The following is a 22,549-nucleotide window of genomic DNA, read 5'->3' as shown; positions in this document are numbered from 1 at the left end:
TCAACTTGGCAGCATTTGCTTAAAAGTAAGGAGGTTTCACCAAGGACATTTATTTTCAGCATGTTTTATAGAAGCAACTGGTCCTCTACCTCCTCTGTAACCGACCAGTGAGTGACGAGAAGTGTAACAAGCATTGGCATAGCCAATAGGTCTCGCCTTTTGGACCTTATAAGTATTTAGATATGCAGCAGGGACCCAAAGGCAAGACCTATTGGCTATGCCAATGCTTGTTTCTTCGGGGAATGGAATACGGGTTCACACATGCCATCATGGGAAACAAAGGGTCTCTGAGATTGGTGACAGGTGACCACCAAGGGGCGTGTGGTGCTCTCCTCCAGTCCGCTTCAGCCTCAAGTGCTGGGATTGGTTTGGGTCGGGGTTGGCAGCTCCTTGCTTTCTTGTCGGGCTATTGCCCAAGATACAGCACCCCTTGTGCTTCCTGCTTTACTCTTTTGTCATTCCGGTAAGTGCTTCTGAATTTCTGCAGGAGTCTAGTGCCTACTATATTTGTAGCAGCTGCCGTAGCCCTTGAGTCCTTGAAGTGTTCTAGCGCGTTATCCGCCTTGTCACCAAACAGGCGACGACCATCAAAGGGCATGCCCAAAAGGGTAGATTGGACGGCCCTAAAAGATATGCGGTGTTCACCGACCGCAGACCTAAGCTGGAGGAAGAAAACATCTTCCCAAGATGGTCCAGCTTCTTGGATTCCCTATCTTGAGGAGCTGTAGGGAAAGTGCTTCCTTTTAATGGATGAGGCATGCACCAAGCGCTCGGAGGTAGGGTGTTGGGAGAGGAAAAGTGCGTCGCCCGGGTCTGGGCGATGGCGTCGGGCAATCATCCTATCCACAGGAGCCCCTGTGATGGGACCGGGAGCCCAGAAGGACATCAGTGAGGGCCTCATTGATAGGCAGCAAGGGCTCCGAAGAGGCTGCTGCCAGCGGAAGCACGTCAGTTAGGAGGATAGTCCTTACTGCCACCGTAGAAAGCTCAAGGCCAAAGGCCTAGCTGCCCTACGCAACACCACAGGGTAGGAAGCTCCCTCCTCCGTAGCCACCTTAGGGGGAGAAAGCATACCAATGTCTGGGAGGTATCCAGACCACTGGCATCACCCAATTTCTCTCTCCAGTCCAGCTCTTCAAGTTAGTCTGCCAGAGGGTCAACAGACCCCTGCCAGTTCTCCTCACCCTCCTCTGGCTCCCACTCAGGGCGATAGGGAACGCCAGGGAAGAACAGCGGTACAAAAGTACCCTTTGGTTCCGGCGTCGGTTGATGCCGGTCCTGCTCCGTGTCCAAGTCGAGACAGAAGAATTGGCGCTGGGGAAGGAACCATGAGATCGACCGGCGCCGACCCGGATCGGGGCCCTGCGGCGCCAAGGCCGGAGCCACCGGCATCGAAGGCGTAGTGCCCCCAGCCAAGTACGCGGGGCCCAAAGGCATCCCGGCGGAGTCAGGCTGTCCAAAGATGTAGTGGACGGCTCCGTAAAATGCACGAAGATGGGCAGGGGACACTCCGGCTCCCGGAATGGAGGCAAGCACACAGCCATCCCAGCAGGCTCCGTGGGCGGAGCCGGAGAATGGAGACCTTCCGTGTCCCACATCGCATCGGCCGACAGATGGGGTGAAGGGGAAGAGCGACGATGCTTCTTCACCTTGTTCTTGTGCTTCGACTTGCACGATGACGAAGACTTTGATGACGAATGGTGGTGGTGGCTCTGCAACTGGTAATGCGACCTTCCCCTGGACTGTGACCTCGAACGGCGCAGAGCCTACTGCCGGGGCCTCCAAAAGCTTTCAGGACCGCTCCTGCAAAGACTTAGGGTCAGGGCCCGGCAGTCGGAGCACGACTTCGGGTTGTGCTTGCGCTCCAGGCACCAAAGGTGCGGGTGGGTGACCAACATCAGCTTATGACAGGAGTCACAAGACTTGAAACCGGGTCGACGACTTGACATTCCTCGTGCACCAGGAGTCATAAGACTTCAAAAAAGATGTTGACAAAAAGTCAAAAAAGTTTAGTCAAAAAATGACTAAGGGTACCACTCTCTCCGGACTGCTCTAGCTGGCGCAGAAAAAGAAAGAAATTACGTCAGTAGATATCGCAACGTCATCCCGGCGATCATGATGCCAACGACGAATGCGCAGTTGACCAACGCCACCTACCGACGTGCAGGGGTACTGTGGAGAAAAAATTCTCCGGATCCAATCTGACGGGTGGGGGTAATTCTAAGGTAAGGAATCTATAACTAATAGTATCTCTCCAATGCATTATTTTAATTGCATGTGCGACTATGACCCACAGGCTCCTGCACATAAGTGTAGAGGTGCACCTTCCCCTATGTGAGACATCCGGAGCTTCGCAAGTACATTCCTCCCAACTTGGGGCTCTCGCTGAAGGATGAGTGCCCCGCTTACACTCTACAGTGATGGAGCTGCTCCCCTCGTCTCACTGGGATGAATGTCGGCAGGCAAGGTCACCAAACGGACGCTTCAGGAGGTATCAGCATGGCATGCTGTGGGCCCTGACATGCCATAGCTGCGGCAGCAGGCTGGTCCAGTACGCCTCGTTGCCAATGTAGTGTTGTGGGCCCTAGGCCCACATACTGGTTAAAAGATGACACAGAACTAGTAGTCTGGGTGTGGAACTGGCCATGAGCACATGCGCCCAGTCCCCTTTTATTAACAGGGTCACTGACAGGTGACGCCTGTGTTGGGTGAGTGTAGTGGTGGTGTAAGTACTGCCCCTAGGGAGGGACTGTTGCATGACGTGTCCAGCAGGACACTACAACTATTTACAACTGTGGAAGAGGGTTGCAGAGGTGAAAAACAGGAATACATTTCCTAGGAAGATAAGCTTCGGAAGGAGACTTTACCTACCAGCCTATGGGTTCTGGAGTCAATGCAATAATGTTTAGCAAAAGTGTGTACTAGTCTCCAGGTTTCTGCTTTGCAAATTTCTGGAACTAGAACATTTTGCACAAGGGCAGCAGTATCTGGTTTCCCCATGTAGAATGTGATACCCAAAAGCAGTCTCTTAGCTTTTTGTTAAAAGCAATTACAGAGGGCCCTATCCATCTACTTATGACCTGCATAGATTAAGCGTTACCAGTACAGACTACTTCATAATTTAGAAACATCTCTTTTTCTAATGAAGAAACATTTTAGAGTTCTCCTTATCTATGGTATAGAGGTTTCTTTCTGTGAGAGAGGTATGTCCCAGAAAGAAAGTTGGGAGTGGGAGTGTCTGACTAATATGAACATCTGATATCACTGTGGGCAGGAATGAAGGATGAATTCTTAAAGAGACCTTATTACGGTGGAAAACAAGGTATGGTTCCACCAAACACAGAGCTTGAAGGTCACTCACCATTCTGGCAGACGTTATAGCAATGAGAAAGGCTATCTACCAGTAAATGTGCTGTAAGCCTGTCTGGCAAGGAGAGGGCCCATCCATTTGCATAAAAAAACCTTAGGCTGCCATTGAGGTGAGGGTCTTTTGACAGGAAGGTAATCGTTCTTTGGACCTTCAAAGATACCATAATCGCTGAAATGGCAAAAAAGGAAGTCTACGAGGGACTCTTCCTATAAGCGGTGAATACACTGGATTAACAGAACTGAAGACCACAGTTTTGGCAAATTAAATAAAAAGATACAGTAAACCTATATCCTCTTAATATGGTCTGGGATCTACCTGCGTCTAAAGACACAATGCTCTGACCCTCATCCACTTGAAAGCTTAAAATTAGCAAATGGATGGCATTTTGAATTATTTAGTGATGTTCATACAGTCCTCATCAAGATTCAGATGGCTATATTGCTGGAAATAAGGAGACAGGAAGCCAAATTCAACAAGACAGCCTGGAATGAAAGTCTCCATAGCTTTATGCCCACTGGAGGTAGAATGGGATTTCTAGAAATATGCTCCAGTAACATATCTCCTCTTTTGTACCACCCTACAATAGTAGCAGAGTTGGATAATTTTATCTTCTCTTCTCAATCTCCCATTGTCCGACACCACTATTCTGTCGAATAATCTTATAGCTGATGCAGATTAAGCCTGGCAAAGGAGACTAGACAATGCACAATGCTTCTAAAAGAGATGAAAAATGTTTTACTGAAATGAGTTGCTGTGGTCATCAGAGAGAAACTCTTCAAAGAAACAGGTGACAACCTATCTTCCACAGGAAACACATTTGCTTTTACTCTACTGTTGATTTCAAGTACTGGGTGCAGGAAAACCTTTGTTGAGTTGTTCTGAAGCCTCAACACAGAGGTAAGTTATGATTATCTTCATGTCCTGCTGGAGTTTTGATGAGGTACTGGCAATCATCAGTCAGTCATCCAGGTATGGACAGATTAATATTACTTTCCTTCAAGAGCTGCATTACCATGCACTTGAACAATTAAAAATAATAACTGGGTGTCGATTTTAGGCAACTAGGAGGACACGGTAATGGTAATGACAGTGACCTTCTTAAAACCAAAGAAATTCCTGATGTCTTTTGCAGATAAGGAACATGAAACTAGGTATCTAGTAAGTCTCCTTGGAGAAAATGAGGCAAAAATGATGAAGTGTCAAATGTGTGGAACTCTTCCCTTCTGAGCAGGCTTATTTTAGGTCTAGAATGGGACAAAAGTCTTGACACCTACTCTTTTTCTGTACAAGAAACTAACCTAAGCATATTCCCTTGTTTGAAGAACTGGACAATTCTGAGACACAGAGATGGAGGTAAAAGGTTCTAGATCGAGAGAAGGATAGACATTAACAATACGCCTCCAAGTTCTAACCTTCTCACTGCTGATCAACATGTGGCCTCTCAAGGTCGTACAGGTATCAGGGAGTGCATCAAGACTCCAATACCTCAGAAATCATAAGAGACCAGAACAGTGAAGAACTGCCAAAATCCAGAGAAGTAGTTCTTGAAACCTTCAATGATGAATGGCTCGAAGGCCGAGCACAAAGATGTCAAGCAGGAGCACAAATTCCTGAGACTTTGGAATCGGCCTGATGGATATGAAGGATGATTAGAACTGGTCACACCAGAAGACAGTGACAACTGTCTCGCCTCTCTGGATCCAGTTGACCACCAAGATGAATAGCCTATTTCTCCTCGCTTCACAATAAGGCAAACTCCCTCCATGCCCCTCATACATCTATATGGCATCTTCAAACATGTTTTAAAATTCGCGACAGAGCGGAAATCAGGAAGGCAGATCACAACACGTTTTTCCCTCCATACAAATGGTATTTATCAAAGGGAGCTGGCATGGTGGCTCCAGAGAGAGGTGAGAATAAACACTTCAGGAAAAAAAGGCGTTCACTTCAGAAAATAGACTTTAAAAAATCAAAGTTTTCGCCTAGGATTAGCCTTAAAAACACAGCCGTGTTCAGGGATCCTTCTCAGATGAGCCAGAAAAATGAAATGCCACACTGGCCCTCCACTCCATGAGGGGAAGGCAGGCAGCCATTGAACTGCTCAAGGATACAGTGTTGAGGTACCTGTGAGTGTGGTCAAAATAATCTACATTATCACAGTGGTGTTTTCAGCCAAATACACATTAGAGTTATTTTGGCCAATTTTTTTAAAAGTTGGATAAAAAGCAGAAAATGTAGAAAACGGTGCCTCCTATGGGCATGTTACGCACCTATAAAATTATTGTATTTAAATGGTGTTCCAGGGATCCAGCACTTGTGCAGAGGCAGTCTTCTATTTATGGATATCAGAAACAATCCGATGACAAGGAATTGTTCATTTAAAAACAACAGTCCTTGGGTACTAGAGTGACCACTTGTTGGTTAGTTTGTCCTCCAACATCAGTGAACGGCTCTTTGGAGTTTTTCAATGGATTGGTTTGCCTGACAGATTTCATTACAGTTGTGGGAAACCACTCAATTGTTTTTAGTAGGGTCAGCTCCTGATCAAAATAAATTGGCGTTATTAGTGGTTGAAGAACAAAAGTGCTCACTTTGTGGAGGAGCAGAATGCTCGGTTTGATACAGTGGAGCAGACTTACAATGCAAAACTTGTGATGACATGTTAACTTTCTCTAAAATCACATTTTGTAAACAACTATTTTAAAAGCAGTTAAAAAACATGAGGTGGTTCTGGGTTTCTTAAAAAGCTGGTTCACTCACCTACACATGCTTGAACTGACCGAAGATGAAGGTGCCACATATTTAGAACAGACTGGTTCCGAAGGTTTTTTTCAATCACAACCAGGAAGAATTTTTCAGAGAATGGTGGTGGGCGATAGCCTAAAGAAACATATATGTGTTATTACTTCACAACGATACCACATAGGAGAAATTATGATAACACTGTTTTGTATCCTACTATTAGAATCGTTTGATAGGTAAAGGAGAATCCAGTGTGTACTCTGTTGTATCACAGGCATTGGGAAAAATATAAAAAAGTAAAACCTGACTCAGGCTGGATGCAATTATGTTAAGTCTTTCAAATCTGATCAATAACATTTCCCCATCACCCGGCTCAAACTTTTCTAGATGGGGTGGCTATACAGATGAGTAATTAAATATAATTGTAATACACCTTTCCAAAATATGTGTTAAATTACTGCTTGGGGTGACAAATGCAAACATAACCGTTGATGGACAGAATGCAGAACAATGACATACATTCACACCAGTACAGAGATCTGGGCCTCTATACATCTTTTTTTTGCTCACCATGCCATTTCAGTTTGAACACAGCCATATGCAAATCAGTCTTGACCCTGTGTCCCATGGGAACAGTCCAGCCAGAACTGCCAAGCCAGGTCCTCCCTGGACTGGAAACAAGCATCCTAGGACCGGTTTCGGGCTTTCAGCCCACATCAGCCAGGATAGCTTGATTCCAGTGGCATTGAGAGCACGGGACTCACGTCTGAGCCTACCCGTCCCACTCGGGATGACAAATGCAAAAACACCAGTTGATGGACAGAATGCAGAACAATGTCATACATTCACCCCAGTACAGAGATCTGAGCCTAAATCCATCGTTTGTTTGCTCACAATGCCATTCCAGTTTGAACCCAGCCATATGCAAATCAGTCTTGACCCTGTGCCCCATGGGAACAGTCCAGCCCGAACTGCCAAGGCAGGTCCTCCCTGGACTGGAAACAAGCATCCTAGGACCGGTTTCGGGCTTTCAGTCCTCATCAGCCAGGATAGCTTGATTCCAGTGGCATGGAGAGCACGGGACTCACGTCTGAGTATACCCATCCTACTCGGAGTGACAAATGCAAAAACAACAGTTGATGTACAGAACGCAGAACAATGTCATACATTCACCCAGTACAGAGATAATAATAATAATAATAATACTGATATTTCTAAAGCGCAAACAGCTACCTCACACGGAGGTGTCCCGGCGCTATGTGAGTAACTGAATGTAAATGGAGTGATATTAGATTTATTGATTAAAAAGCCATGTCTTTAGCTGCTTCCTAAAACAAGTCTCTGAAGTTGCAGAGCGAATCGACAAAGACAAAGCATTCCACAGTTTTACCGTCCCAGCGGAGAAACTCCTGCCCCCAAGCCGGGCCTTCAAGGCTCGGGGAGCATGTAACAGAATCAGTGTATTTGAGCGAAGAGACCTCGACTGCTGGTATCGGGGAAGTCTCAATTTAAGGTAGTTGGGGCAATTACCCTGCAGTGCCCTGAAAGCCAAGGTCAACGTCTTAAATTTGATCCTACTGGCCACTGATAGCCAGTGCAGACCACGCAGATGCGGAGAGACGTGATGTCTAAAAGGAATATGTTTAATAAGCCTCGCAGCCGCATTCTGCACGGTCTGTAAACGCTGGGTCAAATACTTTGGCAAGCCGAGATAGAGGCCGTTGGCGTAGTCCAGCCTCGATGTAACAGTCGCCCAGCTACAGCTTTTCGGCAGTCTTCTGGCAGCAAGTCAAGAAATTTGCGAAGATTTCTGAACTTGTTTAGGCACCCCACTGACACCTGCTGGATGTGAGCAGAGAATGATAAACTATCATCCCATCTCACCCCCAGATTTTTTGCAGTACTGCTTGGGAGAGGCGGAGGTCCCATTTCAGATGGCCACCACAGATCAGGCGGGGGCGAAGGCTTTTCCCAAAAAAAAACACCTCGGTCTTCCCTGCATTCAATTTTAGCTTGTTGGTGTTCATCCATATTGCAATATCGCGAAGGCATCCTTTGAAATTACTAAATGCTTCCACCGATAGTTCTGAATAAGGAAAGACCAACTGCGTGTCGTCTGCGTAAGAATGAATGAATGATTACGTATTTGTATCGCGCATGGCTACCCGGAGGCATCCCAGCGCTTTAGACAACGTTCATTCACCAGAATCAGACAAACAGGAGGGTTTCAGTGACTTCCTGAAACTAAGATGATTACTTTCCATTCTGAGATAGAGTGGAAGATTGTTCCAGAGTCTAGAGGCCTGTAGGGAGAAGCGTCTGCCACCCATACGCACTTTCCTCGTTTTTGGAATTGAGAGGAGATTCTTCTTAGAGGATCTTAGTTCCTGCTTAGGGAGATAGGGGCAAAATAATGACTGTATCAGTGAGGGGGCTTTTTTGTGGATTACTTTATGGACCGTAACCAGGGTTTTAAATTCGATCCTCTGCTGCACTGGAAGCCAATGCAGTTGGCGGAGTGCAGGTTTGGCAGATGTCCGTCACGGGATGTTCAACAGCATGCGTGCTGTGCAATTCTGAACAATCTGCAGTATCTTGATTGTTCCTTGGGGGGAGCCTAGATATATCGCATTGGAGTAATCTAGGCGTGATAAGATCAGCGCCTGTACTAAAATCCTTCAAAGGGAAGAAGACTGATGATCTTCCTCAGAAGCCTGATAAGTGCGTAGCATGTGGCAGCTACCTTCCGGGCTTGCACTGAGAAATTAAGAGCGGGGTCCATCCATACCCCAAGGCTCTTAATTTGGGTCTTTGGCTTGGGTGGTTGACCCAGCTTATCTGGCCACCAACCCTCCACTGTGGTAGGTGCCTTATAACCCAACATCATTACCTCAGTTTTAGACCCGTTCAGCTTCAGGAAGGATTCATCCATCCATTCCCGAACTTTGTTAAGGCAGCTGGAGAGTCTCTCAAAAGGGGCCTCCTGGGTAGATAGTGAGATGATCAGTTGCGTGTCATCTGCGTATGTAACAAGTTGTACTCCCCAGGGAAGCACCACCTCAGCCAAAGGCCTCATATAGATATTAAATAAGGTGGGGCTGAGGGATGAGCCCTGGGGTACACCGCAATTAAGACACATTTGGGGAGAGGAAGCATCATTTTCAAAGACTACAAAGGTCCTGTTAGACAGAAAGGAGTGCAGCCACTGCCCGAGACTCCAACTACCTCCAGCCTGTGGAGCAGAATGGAGTGGTTCACGGTGTCAAAGGCCGCGCTGAGATCTAATAATAGTATGGCCGCATGATTCCCACTGTCAACGATCTTCCTTGCTTCCTCAACCACTGTGATCAACGCTGTTTCAGTGCCTCGATTTCTCCTAAACCCTGTCTGCGTAATATGAAGAAGGTTATTATCCTCCAAGAAAGTAGCCAATAAAGAGTTGACAAACTTCTCAGTAAGTTTACTGACAGTGGGCAAAAGAGAGATAGGACGATAGTTGGCCCAGTCCTCAGGGTTAAGATTGGGTTTCTTAAGCAGGGCCTTAACTTTAGCCTGTTTCCAGGTTGGTGGTACCTGGCCTGAAGTCAGTGAGGCGTTGATCACCTCCTGAATGACTGGGGCCACAGTGTCAGATACCAGATTTAGTATTGTGGGGGGTGCAGGGTCATTCGGGGAGCCTGATTTTAAGTTCTTTAAAAGACATTGAGTCGTGAGGAGGTCTATCGGAGCAAATTCGTTAAATAAAATTAGGTCCTTGTGGGGTACCGAGGGGGGTCCAGTGGGAAAGTTCTGAAAAGATGAGTATATGGTATCAACTTTGTTGAGGAAGAAATCGCTTTGACACCCCAATTGGCAATCAGAGTGAACAGTGGAGCTAAATAAACATTAAAAAGTAGGGGACTAAGTGATGATCCCTGGGGAACACCGCACCAAAGCTGTTTTGGTTTAGAAGAAAAAGGACCTAAAGCAACTTTCTGGGAACAGTCGCTTAAGTAAGAGTGTAGCCAGGCCAGCGCCTTGTCTTTCAAGCCAACATCCTCCAATCTCTGCATGAGTCTGACATGGTCAACAGTGTCAAATGCAGCAGATAGATCCAGGAGCACCAGCATTGCTGATGCCCCTGAATCTAGAGCCCATCTGATTGACTCTGCCACCTCAATGAGGGTGGTCTCAGTGCTGAAGCCAGATTGGGTTTCATGCAGAATGGCGTTATTTTCAATAAAACAATTCAATTGGCGTTGAACCAGTTTCTCAAGCATTTTTCCTGGCGCTGATAGTAAAGAGATGGGCCTAAGATTACCAAGGTCCTCTGAGGCACCATTAGGTTTTTTTTCAAGGGGAGTAGTGTGCCATGTTTCCAGCAGTCAGGAAACACCCCCGAGGTGTTCCAGATATGTAAGAGAGTTTTTAATAAAGAGCAGGACTTCACATTCCATAACTTTGGAGGGCAAGGATCATCTGGGGCCCCCGATTTGCATTTTTTAATTTCATCCAGAGCCTCTTGTTGTGAAATAGGGTGGAACTGTGCTACAGACGGGGCGGGCGCATTGACAAAAACCAAATCCGACCTAGCTGTTGCCACAGGGTCCGAGATGGTATCATACACCTTTACAATTTTGTTCAAAGAAGTCCGAGATATCTTCACTCAAAGCCAATGATGGCAAAACCTCCGTCTCGATTACTCTCGGCTTAAAAAAAGACTGAACTATCTTAAAGAATTCTTTGCTTGATTTGTCCGTTTTCTGAATACAAGATGCAATAAATTGTTTTTTTTTGCTTTTATCAATTTATGAAGTCTGCTAAGGGCTTTTTTATAACATATTTTGTCTCTCTCACAATAATTCGCTTGCCATGGTCACTCCAGTCTCTTACAGTTGCTCTTTTCATCCCTCAAAGCCTGCGAGAACCAGGGGGCTGATGCTGATTCTCTACGTGACAGACAGTTTTGCTGGAGCGACAACATCCACCGTTTTTTCTATCCATTGCCTATAAAAGCGTCTACCACTGGCCTGGTTATAGGAGGATATTTTTACTGAGAAGGAGATCAGGAAGTGGTCAGACCAGGCCAATGGTAAGCGTGTCTCTACTATTACTTCCTGAATGTTTGAGAAGATCAAATCAAGAGTATGTCCTGCCCTATGGGTGGGATCAGATATTATTTGTATTAGGTTTGCAGCTTCCAAAGTTGTAATTAGTTGGGATACCTGGGGACAGTTGGGCCTATCTACATGAACGTTAAAATCCCCCAGCACAACAAAATAAGAGTGAGCTAGAGATCTTTGAACAATGTAGTCTAGGAGATCACCAGTACTATCTAGAGAGCAGTCAGGGGGCCTGTAGATAATCAGCCCAGCTAAAGATACCTTAGGATTTACTTGAAGGCAGAAATAAAGACTCTCAATGCCTCGTATGCCGATGGGCGTAGACAAAGTTAGGGCATAGCTTTCTTTAAAAATAAAAGCCACCCCACCGCCACTTCTGTCCCCCCGCCCCTTATTAGAGAAAATAATTTTAAAGCCCGAGGTGACAGCTAATCAAATGGAGGCCATATTATCTTCTTTCAGCCATGTTTCTGTAAAAAATAAGGCATCCCAGTCTGAGTCCATAAGCATCAGCCAGATATCATCTGCATGCCTGGGGAGAGATCTACAATTCAGTAAGCCCGCACGGAATGACGTCTTGGGAGGGCTTGTTACAGGGTTAGTTTTATGCTGTATTATCGAGTGAGCGAACACAGATGCAGAGCCCATTGCCCCACCACATAGTAGGCACTCTGGATAGAGCTCAGTGCTTGCAAGGTCAATTCTCCTTGCCTTACACTGCTTAGCAGTATTCATAGCCATTAAATCAAACCTGGACTAGTATACCCTCTCAACTTCCCTGCTCACACCGGCAGCATGGCTGGCACTGGCCGCGATCCGCCGCGGTCGGGCGCAGACGGGCTTGCCTTTGGCGCGCCGTCAGTGAGGCCGCTGCGCGGCCGAGCCCCCATATCCCTTTTGCAGGCAAGGAACAGGAAGTGCGGTGAAAGAGGGGGAGGGGTCGCGTCCCTCCGTTCAACCGGCAGCAGCAAGCCGTGACGGACCGGGGAGCAGCGATTGAAAAGGGTAAGTGTGAAAGACGATGTGCAAAAGGAGCAAAGTGCACAGTGTTTAAAAGCAAAGCCTAAATCCATTGTTTTTTTGCTCACCATGCCATTCCAGTTTGAACCCAGCCATATGCATTTCAGTCTTTACCCTGTGCCCCATGGGAACAGTCCAGCCCGAACTGCTAAGCCAGGTCCTCCCTGGACTGGAAATAAGCATCCTAGGACTGGTTTTGGGCTTTCAGCCTTCATCAGCCAGGATAGCTTGATTCCAGTGGCATGGAGAGCACGGGACTCACGTCTGAGCATACCCGTCCTACTCGGGGTGACAAATGCAAAAATAACAGTTGATGGACAGAATTTAGAACAATGTCATACATTCACCCCAGTACAGAGATCTGGGCATAAATTCATCGTGTTTTTGCTCACCATGCCATTCCAGTTTGAACCCAGACATATGCAAATCAGTCTTGACCCTGTGCCCCATGGAAACAATCCAGCCCGAACTGCCAAGCCAGGTCCTCCCTGGACTGGAAACAAGCATCCTAGGACCGGTTTCGGGCTTCCAGCCCTCATCAGCCAGGATAGTTTGATTCCAGTGGCATGGAGAGCATGCCACTAATGCAGGCGGATGGCATGCCACCAAACCTCTTCAGAAAGACTTTGTCACATTACATCAAACATGTGACTGTGTTTGTGTATAATTCTGCGGTCATATCAGTTACTTGAAGAGCTCTAAACTCAATAACATGCGTTAAAACCCATATGGAAAAGCCACTGTGAAAGGGTGAATTACATAAAAGTAGGTGAGCCAACAAATTAACAGGGAGAGCCACGCCTTTAGTCTGACTTGACTTAAAGAATCCATGCATGTGCCGAATCTTGTATTTTACATATAAAACATTCAAAAAACATAATTTAAAAACAGGTGCAAGATCAAACAAGCAATGGCAAAGACAGTAGGTCTTGCTTATGGGCGAGCTATTGCTTTTAGCAATTGGGTGGGGGTGAAGTGGATGTGGTGACGTGGTGACGTGGAAGGAGGGTGGGGTGGTGAACAGAAGGGTGGCGTGGGATAGGGAACGGTGGTGATCGGGACAGTGGATAAGGGTGATGAACGAAAGGGCGTGTGGAGGTGGTGAATGAGAGGGCGGCTTGTTGGTGAATAGGAGGCCATTTGGGGGTGGTTAACATGACATGGCTATCCCTGTGCCTACAAAAAAACAAGGATGTAGAGAAGTCTGAAGGTGTAAGATTTTACGGCTCAAAAGCAGGGTATTAACCTAGATGGTCTGTCGCAGACGGTGAATTTTTATTCATGGTACGAAAATGCTTGTACTAGCACTTTAGATGGTGGGTGTGGTTAAAACGACTAAGGGAGCAACTGTGTGCACCTTGAGGTTGCTCCAGAAGAATGCTTAACAGGTTCATTTGACCATTACGTGTGAAGGAAACCATTATTTACTTTAGTTGATTTAGCACTGTTGCTAGTTAAGTGCAGAATCAGCCAAGTTAAAAAGGCAGCATGGGCACCATCCATACACACCTAGAGACTGGAAGCTATCAAATGAGTGGTAAAAAAAACAGTGAAGAGAACCATCTAAATTTAGTGGGAAAATTGATGACCTACCATCCAGAAGCTGATGCGTATAACATTATATATTGAGCATGGCGAACTGATGAAAGGGACTGAGTCTAGTAGCTGTGTAAAGTCTCCCTATCACTATAGAAAGTTGAACTTGGGCACAAAACTGTTGCAAGTGTATTGACATGAACACAAATAGTATATGAATGCCGTACAGTTGAAATGAAGAATGTTGTGAACTAAAACTTATGTCTACTGCCGGCATGCAAATCAATGTATTACATAACATATCCACATGGCTGGGCCTGGCTTGGCCAGCAATGGAGTCGGACGTGCAGCAGTAGTCCTCCGTCGTCGACTCCTTTCTCTGGCTGCATGGCTCCGCATTTACCTGCTTGATGAGGGCTGTTGCTGTTGAAATCGTCTCAGGGGTCATCGCTGATGTTCCGACGGTGTGGCAGGGAGGCAGAAGTCAGAGTATAATCCCGCTGCGAGCCAAGGTGACTGAAAGCGGCTCTGTGACACCCGGCAGGACGGGAGAGGTGAGGCCGGGGATTGGCCCCGCCCCCCCAGGCCTCGACCGAAACAGGAACTCAGTCTCGCTCCACGCCCTGCCCAATTTCGGCCCTGTCAGGCCTGGGGAACACCAGATGCAGAGTGGTACCTGAACCAGGGTGGACGTCGTCGGTTGCGGTGCCGCCGGACGGGTGGCCGCGGTGTTGATTGGGAAGCCGTGTACGAGGTTGGAGATTGGCTCCGCCCCCTAGGCCTCCGGGTGAAAGGCGGCGAGGATTTACTAGCGGCTGCTAGATGTGGGAGCTTTTCGGTTGCTGGCGAGGCCTCGGTGCAAAGATGGCGGATAGTCAAGACCGCGACTGGGGACTGACCCGCCTCTACACATTAACACTGCACGAAGATGTATGAGGCACCTAGCATTGTGACGTGTATGAGACTGCTGATTGGCAGACACGCAACAGCCACGCTAGAACCGACCACTGTGATCAGGCTACCCCTGTCCTGCTTTGGTGACATTGCCTTTGCGGGTCTATGGGGAGGTGACCATCGACCCACCCACAGTGCTGTACAAGACTTGTGACGCTGAGGCCTGAGGGATCCCTGGGCGCTGGCAGTGACCGTTGGGCCTGTCAAGTCACCTTCACCCAGCGAGAGTCTTCGCGCTGAGGTACCGACGGAGAGAGCGGGGCCTCAGATATTGATACTCGAGCGGGATCCGAGAGAGGTGAGGTCTAGACCTGAACAAGTAGTGATTTCATCAATCATCACACTTGTTCCAAGGGTTTGAAACAGGATATATAAAGTATGTATTTATCCTTTATCTAATTTTGCAGTGACATTATATTTCTAGAGGTCCTGACGAAAGCCATGGGAGCACTGTCCCAAGGGCTGAAACATGTTGACCAAGATTAAGTCATAACTATCTTTCGTTTCACTTGCACTTTTTAATTTGGAAAATTCTGCTGAATACATTTATTTAAGTATTTTATTTATTTATTTATTTATTTAAGGAATTTATAGAGCGCACCTATCACCTTACAGGCATCCTGGCGCTTAGGCTTCACAAAGTGGCATACAAGAGTGCAGCAAGGGGAAAGGGGACCAGCAGATTAAGCCTTCGGAAACAGCCAGGTTTTGACACGTTTCCTGAAAAGGAGAAGTTCCTTCGTTTGACGGATCTCCAGGGGCAAACTGTTCCAGAGCTTGGCAGCAGCAACTCCGAAAGATCTTCCCCCCACCCTGACCCTCTTAAACCTGGGTACTTTCACCAAGCAAGCAGTTGCAGAGCGAAGTGCTCTGGTCGGAGCATACCAGGCAAATTTGGCTTGCAAAGAGCTGGGCCCCAGTCCATGCAGGGCCTTGAAGACAAGACAGAGGGATTTAAAGGATATTCTCTGCCTCAGCGGAAGCCAGTGAAGCTCGGCCAACGCCGCCGAAGCAGAGGATCTTCTAGGCCAGCCAAGCGCCAACTTGGCGGCAGCGGACTGCAGTCTTTGTAGTCTATCTAGCAGCATACTGGGTGACTCAAGCAGGAGGGCATTGCAATAATCGAGTCTGCTCGATATGGTGCATCTAACCACCAAAGCCCGGGCCTGTAGGGGAAGTAAAGGTAGGATCTTTCGAAGAGGCCTAAAAAGGGCAAAGCAAGTAGACACCGTTTTCGCCACCTGAGCTTCCATGCTTAATTTGTTGTCCAACATGACGTCCAGGTTGCAAACAGTGGTGATCGGTTGAGTTCTTGATACTGTTTCGGGAGGCCAGAAGTTGTCCGGGAAAGGACGAGGGATCCGACCTCCGGCATAGAACAACACCTCGGTCTTACTGGCATTGAACTGCAGTGAGTTACTGTGCAACCAACTCACCGTGTCTCGCATACAGTCATGAAATGTCTCCAGCGGAATTGATTTCTCACCCTCCCATGACAGGATGATTTGGGTATCATCTGCGTAGTTAATAGCACTGATCCGATGAGATTTTATCAGCGTGACCAGGGGTTTCAAATAAACATTAAATAAAATAGGACTAACTGCCGAGCCCTGCGGCACCCCCTGGGGCACCAGGGTGAACTCAGATTGAAAAGGGGGGAGGGACACCGCCTGCTTCCTGTTGAATAGGAAGGAGCGAAACCAATGCAAAGCAACACCCCCTACCCCGGCCTCACTCAATCTTTCCAGGAGGATCGCATGATTAACCGTATCGAATGCGGCAGACAGGTCAAGCAGGATCAAAGCCACTGCCTGACCTCTGTCTGCCCGCACTCGAAGATCCTCCATGGCAGTGAGCAGAGCCGTTTCGGTCCCATGAGCTGGGCAAAAACCAAATTGGATTTCGTCCAGGAGTTGATGTTGCTCCAAATGTTGAGAAAGAAGCGAGCTCACCCAGCGTTCAGTAATCTTTGCAGGGAATGGTAGCAGGGAGATTGGTCTATAATTTTGTAAACATTCTGGGTTGAGGGAGGGTTTTTTTGACAGCGGGGATACAAGAGCCTGTTTCCAGGATGCTGGAACAGTGCCGCTCGTTAGTGATTGATTGCAGATCCTACAAAGAGTAGGAAAAAGTTCCTCCCCGTGTTCTTTCCAAATTTTATGAGGGATAGGGTCAAGAGGTGAACCTGATGAAATCCCTCGAGCCAATCTGCCTAATTCCTCCTCCGTAATGGGAGAGAACTCCAAGAGGAGATCAGTAGACAGCCCACCAGGGGTCCCCTCTCTATTCCTTGCCTCCCCCACCCCTGGATTGATGGAGCAGGTCATAGTGGGAGAGGTGCTGAGATTTTGGATAATGGTGTCAATTTTTTCTTTAAAAAACAGAGCAAGGTTGTCGCAGAGAATCTGCGTAGGGGGAGTCGACGTTTTGGTGCATTCAGGGTTAGTAAGACCTTTCAAAATCTGAAAGATGCTTCTGGAGCTATTAGCCGCTGTGCAGATCGTGGAGCAGAAGTAATCGGCTTTGGATTTGTGAATCATGGCTTTGTACTCGGCCAGATTAGCTTTCCAAAGCAACCTACTGGCATTTGTATACCCTTGCCTCCATTTCCTTTCACCCTGTTTACAGGCTAGTTTTAAAGCTTTTAAGGAATCGTTAAACCAGGGAGCAGAGGCTCTACCCTTGTATCTGCGTTTTTTTAACGGGGCGAGAGAGTCTACCCTTGTTGTAATCCTAAGACACAAGGAAGCATAGTTTTCATCAACTTGACAATCTGATGAGAAACTGTCCTCGACCCTAAATACTGCACGAGTAGTTCTCAACCTCCCAAGAGCTCTCCAGTCCCTGCATATACATTCAGTGGTACTATCTTGTGCCTGTGTACAGGCCTTGGTACTATTAACAAAGAATTTAAGAAGAAAGTGATCTGTCCAAGTCATGGGCAGAATTTCACTCATATGTGCTAACTGAAGGGCCGAAAAGATCAGATCAAGCCGGTGTCCAGCCTGTGAGTGACTCCCGTAACAAGTTGATGGAGCCCGATACTATCGCAGGAGTGAAGGAGGTTGAGCAGCCCTAAGTCTAAGGAACCATTCATCCACAGGTTAAAATCTCCAAGGACTAGCAGTTTATTGTGGGAGGCAGCCATATTAGTCAAGATGGTAAGCAGTGACTGCTGTTGCTGGATGCTGAAGGTCCCGGGTGGTCTATAGCATATAATACTCGTGAACAACACCCCAGTGCGACTATTTATGGATAGGCCAAGCAACTCCAGACCAACGACCGGATCCAGGTTGATGGTCTCGACATGCCAGGAGGCCCTGTAAATCACCCCCACCCCACCACCACGTCCGTTAGGTCTGGGAAGGTGAAGTATTTTGTAGTCCTGAGGGCAGGCCCAACCCAGCTCAACCTCACAATCATGGTGAGTCCAGGTCTCGGTGACAAACAGGGCGTCTAGTTGATGTGTTTCCACCAGTAACTGAATTTCCTCTGCGTGCTTAGGCAGAGATCTAACGTTAAGAAGCCCACAGGAAAGAAGACCCTCAATTACAAAATCACTCAAAGGCAGAGCCGATTCCATGAAAGATAGTTGTCCTTTGTGCGCTTGATCACCCAGGTTAAGCAGGGTCTCCCTAGAGAGTATAGGCGGAGTCGTATCCAAGGCAGGCGCACTTAAGCGGGCGTTCGGGGCAGCATAACTGGCACTGGGCACGGCTTGGGCGCGGACATACCAAGGTAACGGGTGTATTAGATACCTTAGGAGTTTATCCTATTTTATCTCACAGTTTTCACTACATGCACTGCTTTTTCACAGTAACTTTGGAAGAAATGTTTTTCTTGTCTTGCACTTTTTTCTTGTGAGAATCCACAAGAGGATACAACTATTGTTCTTGTTTCTTCCTAATGCCAAAGGGAGAACTTGATATAGTTGTTTGGTAATACCCAGATGATGACACTGGCCACACACTTATGTGCACTGATGGGATGCCAAAAATCCTAGAGTGGCTACAGTTCACCCTTTTCTTTACTTCTCTTGATTATAGGTGTCTGCATTATTGTGCCTTCTCTTTCACTATTCAAACAGGAGATAGTTAGTGGGAACAGTAGTATATATCTAGAGAATATACTTCTGACACACATAGATCACGAGACCACCTCATTTTATTGTTGTTGTGAAGTCAAATTGTGAGACATCACTGGGTAGGGACAGCGGACTATGTTCAGCAACATATAGTGGTTCACAGCAGATGCTGCTGGTATTACCCTGCCGAAGCAGACTGCTATGCTGGGTACCCTTTTCTCAGAGGTCCCACAGGCTGGGTTGCTGAGGACCTGCAGCTGGCCGCACTTTGACGTCTGGTGCACTTGTACCACCCCTTCCTGCAGTGCTGTGCTAGGAGGGGGCAGGAACTGCTGGAATATTTCACTACTGTAGGGTAGGTGATGGGACCACGGGCAGCGCAGGTAAGCGGAGTTTGCGTTGCTTAATCCCTGTTGTACCGCGGCTGCCATGGATGGTGGATGCAGATTTCATGGATTGTTCCCAAGACGTTCGGGGAGCACTACGCCAGGGGGAGTGCTATGCCCAGTTTAACATCCACTACCCACTACCTCATGTCACAAGGAGGTTGTACAAATGTCAGTACCGGGGGTGTGGCAGCCCCACACCTGCAGACTCAGGCAGAAAAAATGGCAGGGACGGAAACGGTTGACCCCATGGCACGTAAGCTTGACGCAGTACTGGCAGCAGTCGAGAAGCTGGGTGAGACGATGAATCAGATCCACACCTCTCTGGAGGGTAAAATAGATAAGGTGGCACTTGACCTCACGCTGCTGCATGCAGACCATCGGAAACTCGCGGATCACGCAGCAGCCACCGAAGAGAAAATCGCAGAGGTCTCCCCGCGAGAATCCACGGCTGAAAAGTACATTCGCGATCTGCTGAATCGTGTCGAATTCCTAGAAGACAGAGCTGAGGACGCGGAAGGCAGAGCCCGCCGCAATAACATGTGTGTAGTGAGTCTTCCGGAGGGAGTGGAAGGAAGAAGTGCAGTCGCTTACGCAGAAAACTGGATCCGGTCGCTACTGCCAGAGGATGCCCTCTCCCCTCATTTTATTGTCGAGAGAGGACACAGAGTTCCTGTTAAACCCCCACGCCCAGGGTCGAATCCGAGACCATTTCTGATCCGACTGTTAAACTATAGAGATAGAGATGTTATCCTTCAAGGGACCCCAAAGCTGCAGGAGCTACAAGTAGACAATCATAAAGTCATGATTTTCCCGGACTACACTTTTTAAGTTCAGAAACAGAGGCATTCTTACCTTGCGGTGAAGAGACGCCTGTGACAGCATGATCTTAAGTACTCACTACTGTTGCCTGCGAAACGGAAAGTCATTGCCAATGGGAAGACGCACTTTGTCGCCACACTGGAGTGCGCAGAGGAATTGCTGGAAACCTATGGTTCACCGCCAATTGGGCAGACAGAGCTGCTGACGGAGAATCCATTACGATGACTCTGGAGGCGGCGAAGAAAATCGCAATCCCAAGCCTCTCAGACCTCCAGCCCAACACCGGAGTTAATACTGAGTGGACAGCTCGAAGCGGTGCAAATGGGTGCAAACATCGGTGGCTCACCGGAGGAAGACTCCAACTCGGACTCTGATCGATGTGGCCCAGCCAGTGATAATGACCTCTCAGACAGTTTTCCTGTATCACAAGGCTCTTGTCAGTTGCCACATGTTACCCCGCAAACTTCCAACAACATTTCCTAACCGTATACATGTCAGTTGTTTATTTCGCCTTTTATTAATTGCCTGAGTGTTATGCGATCCCACCAGTCACTCAAGTATAAAAGATATTAGATGTATTGTTTGTAACCGGTAGCAGAGGTGATGTACCCTTTGTACAATACATGCTGTATTTGTTATCATGCCTCCCCTGCTGACCCCCTGCTATATGGACACATCACATATATTAAGTAGGTAGCAGCCCTGTCCAGATACGTGTTTAGCCAGAGTCAGAATTAGTCGACGGCAGCCCCCCTCCCTTTCTTCAGTTCGTTCCGTTATTGTTGTGCACAATTGTCTCCCCCAGACATTGGTTGTGTGCTATTGTATTGCAAGTTTGGGGGATTGCTTGTTGCACAATTGCTCTCATGGTATTCTTTATTGCAAGTTATTTTTTGTTTATTATGCCATTATTTTTTGCCAAGGGTATGACTGTTGTGCAGTTAATTTGCGCAGGTACACACATTTTAGGAAGATCTCTGCGCACCCACTGCCTGCCTCTCCCACCTTCTGGACGGACGGCGATGTCTGCACCCCTAGCATTTACTGGTGATGGCGCCTATCAAAATAGCAACCTGGAATGTGCGAGGCATTCATAGCCTGGCACACCGTTATCTCATATATTCTTATTTAAAACGCCACCATGTATAGATAGCACTTCTTCAGGAGACTCATCTGCCTCAAGTAGAAGTCACGCGTCTGCACAGGCGCTGGAGGGGACAGCTATATGCAACGGGCTACTCCGCGTATGCACACGGTGTCCTTATATGGGTGAGGCCAGGTACTCCATTTCGAGTGGTGGACACAATGATAGATGAAGAGGGTACTAGACGGTAAGCTGGTAGTCTTAGCATCACTTTATGCACTTAACACTGAGCAGGCAGCTTTTCTGGATCTGATGTCGCACAAATTGCCCACATGGCACGATACACCTATGCTCTTGGGCGGCGATTATAATTGTGTGCTAGATATTTCCCTAGACAGATCTTTTCCTCCAATGCCCAGGCACAATTACTCATACAGCTGCGAAAGCATTGGCACATTGGGCCGAGCAATGGTGCTTCTCCGATGTGTGGTGTTACAGGAACCCACTGGATAAGGTATACTCCTACTACTTAGGAGCCCACAGACTCCATGTGCGCCTGGACCGCTTCAAGGCGTCGAACAATCTTTTATCTTGCATTCCCGAATCTTTCCATATGGGACGCACGCAGTCTGATCACAACCCGCACTTGCTGGACCTACAGTGGGAGGCCGAGCTGCCGCCGATCCCAGTGTGGCGCCTCAAACCGGACATTCTCCTTGACGCACCTTTCCGTGATTTATTGGCCACCCCAGTGGCACAGTATTTCAAGGAAAATGAGGGCACAGCTACGTCGCAATCGGTGAATGGGCGCCCTTAAAGTGGTCATTAAGGAACACTGTTTGGGGACGCAGGCGGGCATGCGGGTGCAACTGGAAAAAGAGCTTACCATACTGGAGCAAAGACTAGCTACAAGTGAGCAAGCAGACATTGATGGCACCCACGAGCAGCTAGATATACACAGGCAGGAGGATGCGCAGCTATTAGAACGGCTGAGATGTCACTTGGTACACATGGACCAGGCGAGATTCATCCCGACAAGGAACACCGCCATTAATGTGAGACACCTGCTTCGCATATAGGAAGCTGATTCATATTCGAAGGCATCAGCTGCCATGCTATCGGTCCATGTAGAAAAAGCGTTTAACAGTTTTGAATGGCCCTACTTATTTCAGGGAATGGACAATTTTGGTTTGGGCGATACTTTTGTGGCTTGGACGGCATGGTTATATAAATATTCCACTGCTCGGGTTAAAAAGGGTGGTTTGATCTTTGATGCTTGTGCGGGGAGGCGAAGGACGCGACAAGGATGCCCACTTTCTACTCTGTTATTTGCCCTGGCCATGGAGCCTTTAGCGACCTAGGCCAGAACGGGACAGCGGTATCCGGGACTCTGTGTGCTCGGCCACACTCATTATATAGAGCTCCACGCCGATGATCTCCTCATGTTTT

At 47.7% G+C, this 22,549-nt stretch overlaps 1 protein-coding gene across 2 annotated transcripts in view; it reads right to left on the bottom strand.

The window, feature by feature from the left end:
• The window catches only part of DMXL2 (Dmx like 2), a 1,907,871-nt gene that overhangs the window by 1,489,238 nt on the left and 396,084 nt on the right, over positions 1 to 22,549 (bottom strand). For both annotated transcript variants that reach the window (XM_078684818.1, XM_078684819.1), the window contains exon 16: positions 6,131 to 6,250. In XM_078684818.1, coding sequence (XP_078540944.1) covers positions 6,131 to 6,250 — 120 coding nt within the window. The remainder of the gene's footprint in view (positions 1 to 6,130; positions 6,251 to 22,549) is intronic.

Source organism: Lissotriton helveticus, chromosome 3_2, assembly GCF_964261635.1.
Source record: "Lissotriton helveticus chromosome 3_2, aLisHel1.1, whole genome shotgun sequence".
NCBI lineage: Eukaryota > Metazoa > Chordata > Amphibia > Caudata > Salamandridae > Lissotriton > Lissotriton helveticus.
This window is presented reverse-complemented; position numbering and strand designations above follow the sequence as displayed.